The 7,995-nt window shown below is 48.8% G+C and overlaps 1 protein-coding gene across 1 annotated transcript in view; it reads left to right on the top strand.

Annotated features, from left to right (window-relative positions):
• Nucleotides 1–5,077: 5,077 nt before the first annotated feature.
• Nucleotides 5,078–7,995, top strand: part of LOC8041626 (low density lipoprotein receptor adapter protein 1) — a 28,016-nt gene continuing 25,098 nt past the window's right edge. The window contains exon 1 of the mRNA XM_002414828.5: nt 5,078–5,541. Within this exon, the coding sequence (XP_002414873.1) occupies nt 5,475–5,541 (67 nt within the window). The 5' untranslated portion in view covers nt 5,078–5,474. The remainder of the gene's footprint in view (nt 5,542–7,995) is intronic.

Raw genomic sequence — 7,995 nt, 5'->3', positions numbered from 1 at the left:
GAGGAGATGAAAGTTCGAATTTTTGTTGTTTGTTGCTTCGCAGCGCTTTCTGGGCAGCGAAAGAGGCCTATGGGGCGCGCGTCTCGCGTCAGGTCGACCATGTCCCATGGCGCGACGGGGTTCGGGAGCGGGTGTTCGAGGGCTTCGGTATTTTTTACCCACCGGTGCCCGAGGAGAATCGCGAGGGACCTCCTCTGTATGTTGGAGACGGAGGCGATGCGTCGTCTCCTGTCTTTCCCTGTCTATTCGCCAGTCGGTGAGGGGGACGCAGCGGCGGATAGAAACCTTTGCATCACTTATCACCCGGTCGAAAAATGCCAAGTCCCTGAGGTGTGGATGCGGGCGCAGCGTCTGATATGCCGCACAACAGAGCGAAAGCGCATGCTCAGAAGGCGTTCCACAGCCCAGCAGACAAACATGGCAGCGCGCAAAAGGCGATTTTTACAAAGGTCTATAGCATCAACGTTCGAGAGGTTCGGGAGGCCGAGGATTGCTCTTCTCGCGTCCTTGTATAGACCTTTTCAGCGGCAGTCTCGAACGAAGCGACTGGGCAAAATATGCTGAGTCACTGAGCTGTGGACGCATGCGCAGCGTCCGATATACCGCACAGCAGATCAACAGCGCATGCTTGGATGGCGTTCCACAGCCCAGCAGACAAAGATGGCAGCGCGCAGGAGGCGATTTCTGCAAAGGTCTATAGCGCATCAAGTTTCTTCTTGTGGCAGGAGAGCAGGCGGTAGAGCCCCATATCCGCGCTCTTTCCCTACGTTTCCCCCATTTCTAAACACAAGCCACTTCGACTGAAGCACCGTGGTCGATCTCGTCAAATTCTATTTGTCTGGCGACAGACGCAGATATATGCGCCTGGGTCGATTAAAGAAATGTCTCAAATTTCATCTGTGCTCCAGGTCTGAGGCCACTGAAATGTAAACTCTTCTGGTGCTGGAAAATCACAGCGCGGACGCCATATACCAAAACAGGAGCACGTACATGCTACGGCACGAAGTCAGATTCCATTCGGAAAGCGTTCGGTTACCGCTGGATCGGGTCGGTGGCACACCACAGTTCGGAACAGGTATAGCGAAAGCTAGCGCTGCAGAATGCAGGGTTTCTGGGCTCAATCTCGACCCCTGCACGCTAACGCCGGTGAGCTCGCTAACCAACCGGCAGTGTTGGGTAACCTGAAAGGTACTTTAGGTAAGGTACAAAGTAAAAGTATGTTATGTTATAGGGCTCCGTGTTTTCAAATAAATTTAAAAAAAAAAAAACTTTGAAAAACACCCGCCGGGAACATTTTGGTCAATTCGGTGCCAAATTCTCCATAGCACCATTTATTTTCTTCTTCTTCTTGGTCAATTCGGATTTATCCGATAAACTCCGAATTTTGATGTGCCAATGCTCCCTCCCCGCCAAAAGAAAAACTATGCTCCGTTTTACCTTACGTCCGGAAGCAGCGGACGCTACGAGCTATCCCAGCCAATCCTGCTCTGTGGACGTAGTCCGCGATACGCTTTCCGCGCGTCGCTGTGTCCCCTCTCCAAGGTCACGTGACACCCACACGGCCTTGGATTGGCTCCGATATGGCTCGTAACATCCGCTCGGACGTTTAAGGTGAAACGGGGGTACACATAAAGACGGCAATTTCCACTTAAGTTTGATCAGCGCACAGGGTCAATGGTCCCGGAAAAATGCCCCAACCACAGTTACCTTTCAAATCTCGGATCATTCATAAAAGGGGTCTTTCCGCTTATCTCGTCAAGGTTCAGGACGACACGTCATTGTACTTTCGGGTCACGACAAAAGCCTCGAGTTTGAGCCATACTATTTTTGTTTTAAGAGGAAGGACAGGTTGTGTTTCTGTAACAGTTAAAGATCTATGGACCATAGAGATTGCATAAAATTGGAAGAGGCTCTATGCACTGAGTGATTCAGTGCATAGATCAGTCGGGCAGATGTGTTAATCACAGACTGCGGGAGAATGACTTGTCGTTGCGATCAGTGGTGGGAGCTGTAGGGGGGCATTTGCCATTGCATTGTCATGGATGTGGGTGCGAACCTATCTTCAATAAGACTAGCATCATTGGCAATGGAAGGGACAGAGTGAATAGAGACATTCTAGAGGCGCATGCAATTATCAAAGCAGGCGCGAACTCCGTAAGCCAAACGTCACTGGGCCTGAGTAGCAAAGAGATTGTTTTTTTGGACACGTGGTGAATGTATCATGTGACGTGGGCGGAGTTGCTGTTTTCTTTGTTTTGTTTTCATGTGATTAAATTTCAGTTGAGAGTCAGCGCTTGTCCTGTTTGCACTTCCTTTAGTCCCAGTTTACTGTGCGCTGTTTGCCTTTTCGTCAGTATGAACCAACTAACCCACATCGCCACCCTCATTTAGTAGGGATTGTGCGGGTGCTCGGTATTTTACGGTGTGTTCTCAATTCGCTTAGATACCTCCTGTAATTGTTTTCTTGTTTTCGATTTTGCATTTCTGGTTTTACTGTGCCAAATCTGATCTTGGTTCTCTTATGGTCGCTCCCCAGACTTTTTGTGCCTTCCTCACCTATTTTCATACCTTCTAATCTGTTGTATATCTTACGCAACATTAAACAGTAGTCAATAGTCGAGTGTGAGTTCTTTCTTTCCCATGTTATTTTTCCATCACATTTCACCTGAGCGTTAACCAATACCAGATCAAGAGCTTCGCAGAACTCCTCTAACATCCTCCTTGTTGTATCCGTATGTCTATCAAAGTCTTCCAAATGTGCATTCATGTCCCCCAAGATAATTATTTCCTTGTTAGTGCCAATTTCCCTAACTTAACCCGTGTATACATGTCAAGTGTTCTGCATTTTCCTCCCCTGCATCCCTGTTTTTAGATACACAAAACCCAGGATTGTGTCTAAACCACAAGCCTTTGACCCACATGTGTTCCCTGCAGCCCTCTCGTTCCCTTTCCCGATCCTTCACTAACACCCCTAATCCCCCTCCCTTGCGTTCCCCATTGGCCCGGTTGCATCCCATCCAATGATAACCCGGTATGTATGGTGGTTCTTCCATATCCCTCAGATGTGTTTCTGCTAATCCATACACTGCAAATTTTTCACTTTGAAATTGCTCCTCAATCTCCTCCCACTTTATTCTGTTCCTGCCCCCCTGCATGTTTATGAACCCTATGTTAAGCTGTTTCTTTTTCCTAGTCCTGCGAGGCTTCCTCTCACCCTCCCAAACGCTCCCCCCTGAATGTACATTTTGGCCCTCATTTACACCGGCGCCCTCAAGGCTCCGGGACCCCCCAAAAAATGTAAGATGTGACGTCTAATCCTATCGCCTGCCGTGCTTCCAGTGGCTCCACTGTAGCGGATGCCCCATGTAAAAGGGTCAGAGCGAGCCTTGTACACCACCCTGTTTACTTCCATTACTCGGTACTCAAATCGTCGGCTCAACCCCCTTATCACCCGGTTAGCTTCCACCACCCGCTTCTCGATCTGCAAAGACTGTCCCCAGACCTCTGGGACGCTGCATATTTGCACATGCACAGTCTCAGAGACCTCCCTCAGCTTACGTAACCCCAAATCTCTCTGCCTGGCGAGGTTTTGGCTCCGTCCCTTTAACACATCATTTAGTCCTGCGTGAACTACCACTACGTTCTCTCCCTCCCTGTTTACCCAGACTTCCTCCCTCGCTTTGGCCATAGCATCTACCATGCACTTTCCTGACTGGGCCACTACGTTTACCCTCCCATCCCCTTGCAACCTGTCCAGGAGCCCCTCCTTAACCCTTGTTATGTTTCAGTCTCCTACCACCAGCACCCTCTTAACCCCTGACTGCCTGTCGTCACCCAGCTATCTGTGCTTTCTCTGCCTCAACTTCTGCTGCCTTTCTCGAGCCCTGCTGTACTGCAGCACTATACAGCTGTGGAGACTCCTTTCCTGCACAGTCAACTACCTCATCACTATTTAACTCGCCCCCTTTGTCTGCCGCCCCCACCACCGTCTTCTCTGCCACCTCCCCCTTTTCTTATTAACTACTCCTGGCAGTTGCTGCACCACCTCCTCACACTTCTTCTGATGCTCCTCCAACTCCGCCTTCCACTCTTCCCCCTGTCTAAGCTCCTCCACCTGTCGCTCAAGTTCGGCTCGCTGTTCCGGTTCTTGCCTCAGCTCTCCCGTCACACTCTCTACCTTAGTTTTCCGTGCCCTGCCTCCTCCACATCCGCTTCGGCCCTCTTAATCAAATCTACGACCTGCGCCTCGAGCTGAACCCGCTTCTCCCGCTCTACCCGTATCTCCCGCTTCAACTCCTGACCGTATCCGCCCATCCCCTTCTATTCTCCTAAAACCAAGTTATACTTTCTCGCAAATCCGGCAGGTAAAGTTGCTCTCCTCGGCTTCTTGCCGAAAAGAGCAACATGTATCCAGATTTTTTTTTTTTTCTTTTCTTTTTTTTTTCTTTGGGGGGGGGGGGGGGGGGGGGGGGGTTGGGGGGAGGGGAGGGGGCTGGGGTGGCTGCGATATCTATGGCTTGAAATGCTTAGAGGTGTCAAAATGCATGTGTATATTATGGTATATCGTAAAGGTCGGCTGGATTTCAATAAAGGGGGGGGGGGGGGAATAAAGCCCCATAAGTCTTTCCCCTGACTACGCCACTGCAACTATATATAGCACATGTAACCATTTTGACCCAAGCTCGCCGGTCACGCCTCTTCTCCCCAGAGAAGTAAAGACGGAACGCTTACCGATATATGCTTGTCCGGACTCAGTCGGAAAATCGAGGCGGGATACGGCCTAAAAAGAGAACTGATCACGGTATGAGGAGTCGCAATCGAGAATTTTAAATGCTTGAGACACGAAATATCTTCGATAATCTTGAAGCAGCAGAAACTAGAGAAATCTTGACCCTCGAACTGCTCAAACTTCTCAAAACTTCTGCCGACTTTGGATTGGATTGGGCAGACTACTTATGGTAGACAAGGCATTCTACGCGAAAACAACGTGCTCAACCTATGGTAAATCCACGTTAAAAATTATATATTTAAAAATAAAAAAATATGTTATGTCAATTTTTCTTTTTTACCTTTTTTTACCGACATATATTTAAACACAATGTAACGCTTCAAGACTCAAAAGCGATTGATCTGACATCGAACTTGCGACAAGTAACTATCGAGCCAGTTTGAGATTTTCTTGGAGCGGCTCGTTATTTCGTTCATTTCGCTATTTCCCTCTAAAATTGAATTTTCGTTCCAGTTACTTTACGACCGCCGACTGCGGAACTGTGTTTGCCTGTGCCGAGTCTCGCTTCTGGAATGCATCGCTGGAATGCACCTAATGTCTCGGCGTGCTGAGGCGGTTTATTGTTTCTTGTGCGTTCCTTGTCGCCCGTGCGTTTGACGATTTCCTGCCGGAAGCCCATGCGAAGGCTGTGCGGCGCCTTGCACCAGCTGTCCAGAGGGCCGACGCAGCCACGGCACCGCGCACGATGACGTCCCTTTGGAAGTCCGTCTGGTCGGCCCCCATGAACCTGCTGGGCAGGCTGCGACACAAAAGTGAGCCCTGCCTCCCTGGCTCGTTTCTTCCCCGCCGGCCTTGCCGCGGCCTCGAGCTCGCCATTTCGACGCGGTCGCAGTAACCTCGCTCGTGCACCAGCGCGCGTGCACGAGCTCGTACTCGCGTCAGGGCGCGAAACCGTTGTCGCTCTTTGGCTTTTAAGCGATTGGCCCTGCGCGCGCGCGCGCAGCCTTCCGTTTCGGTTGGCTGTGACGAGCAGCGACGAGCACTTCTCGTGAGTCGAATTCTCTGTTTGCGCGTGCCAAACGCGAGAGGCCAGCCAGCGCGTTCGGAGTAGGGCCAGTAGGGCGTTGCCCCCCCGTCGCTTTGGTGAGGCGCGAACACGGGGTCTTGCGTCGTCAACACTGGGCGGCGACACCGGTGATGCAAAAGCGAGGACGCGGGCGAGCTGGTTGAAGTTCACGTGTGAATTTGGCACACGAGTGTCGCTGCGATTGGCCTTCCCATTTCTTTCCCCTATCTCGGACGCAACCACGCGCACACTCGCACAAAGAAAAATTAAGAGAACAAAACACACTGGTATTAACGCAACGCCAAAACTAAGGCGAGCTGGCGAAAGACAGAGGGCCGTTTGCCTTGAGACTGGGCTGGGAGAAGGATAGCAGAGTAGACAGAAACAGGGTGATGCAACAGCAAGTGCGGTAGAATTTCAAACTAGACTTGACATTGGTTGCATCGGGACACAATGTAGACACTCCCACAGCTATGAGTAAAGTGGCTGGTAAATTGAATTGTGTGTACATTCAGGCAGCAGTAAGTTAGTCAGCCCCAACGTGCATCGGTGTCTGATGTAGATGGCAAATTTAGTTAGTGCAGTACTGCCGCTAGCCTGGGGTCTTTAACGTGCACCGCATGGTAGTGGTAGACGACAGGGGTAATCGGTGGCAGAGTGGGCTAGTGCACACCAGCTCAGAGCACGTGGAGCGAAAGTTCCCGAAAGGGTCGGGAATGAGCCCAGGGATCCTGGGTTCATTCCCGATCCCTGCCCATTTCGATCAGGATGGGGCATTGCACCGGCATGTGGTTATGTGTCGCTACTGCGTGATGCACATCAGAAACCCCAGGCAGGCGATTGTACTGAACTGGTTAAATTTCTCATCTACAGAGTAAACCAGTGGTCCCCCGCTTAACTAAAGGGCAGACCGACCTTACGCTGTATAAACTCGAACGTCAGATTTGGTTTGGTTTGGATATTCGACAGCACACCGGTACAATGCTTATCCAGATGAAAATGAGCAATGTGGGCATTGAACACAGGATCACTGGGTTTTGCAGTGCGAGTTTTTACTCCGCAACCACGCTCGCACACTCCTTCCTAGCTGCGGTGTGTTTTAACACACCCGACCACCCATCCCCAGTGTCGAGCCATATAGCCTAGGCACATCCAGAACTGCACATACTTGGAAAGGAGGAACCAGATCCTATTCGCAACTCCAACTAACTATAGGTGGCGCCACTTATTTTCCAAAATGGCGGTTATAGTGAGGGTCGGAGATGCATGCCGCTGTTGAGCCTGTCTAGTGTTCTGGCTTCACTGAGCGACACAGATTATTTCTGGTAATACGAGGGAGCTAGGGTGTTATGAGCGCAGGATACCTCTTCATCCTGAAAACAAAAGCGGTGTTTAGTGTAATATTAACGCCCGGAGGCACATTTTAATTCTGGAGCGAAACCGGAACTAACCTTTAATTTCTCGATATAGGTCTTAATTTCGGATTCTTTCATACCTCAAGATGTGTTTTACATCATAATTATTTAGTTAGAGAAGTTGTTTGCAGAAACTTTATTTTGTGACATACATGTTCGATCCAGGCTGATATTTTTAGTTGTAGTTGTTGAAAAAATCAGTGCTGATATTTGTGTGTTCTCGCTGCCTTTTCTCGCTCAGATAATTGTTATGGGAAATAATGAACTGCGGGCCTTGTGACGGGTTTTTGAATATTCAGATGATTAATTGGTTTAACATTATTCCCAGCACAAGAATAAGAGAATAATTCCAAATTTTACAATATGTCCACAAAACCAAAAAATTTATAAAGGCTGTTCTTACTGCAACAACCCAAAGACGGAATCCGAGTCAGACAGCTGAAGTGTGTGTGTGTGTGTGTTTTATAGGCAACGCGTGACGCATAGGTCTGTATATTACATCCAGTGCTTGACTGTTTTTCTATCTTAATAACGATGTCAGAGTTTTTCATATGCTAAAAAGAAAACAAAATTATAGCTTTTCTGGAAATACTATTATGGTTAAATGGCGTATTTTCGTGATGTTGGCGTTAATTGGGGGCATACATTGCCGCGATTTGAATTAATAAAAACAATATTAAAATTCAGATACATAATTTTTCAAGCTCTAATATAATTTGTTGCTTATGATTTAATTTCAAATGCGCGAACAAAGATGACAATCATAAGTGTGCTAATTATCATCA

This window comes from Ixodes scapularis, unplaced genomic scaffold (genome assembly GCF_016920785.2).
Source record: "Ixodes scapularis isolate PalLabHiFi unplaced genomic scaffold, ASM1692078v2 PGA_scaffold2__306_contigs__length_199485367, whole genome shotgun sequence".
NCBI lineage: Eukaryota > Metazoa > Arthropoda > Arachnida > Ixodida > Ixodidae > Ixodes > Ixodes scapularis.
This window is presented reverse-complemented; position numbering and strand designations above follow the sequence as displayed.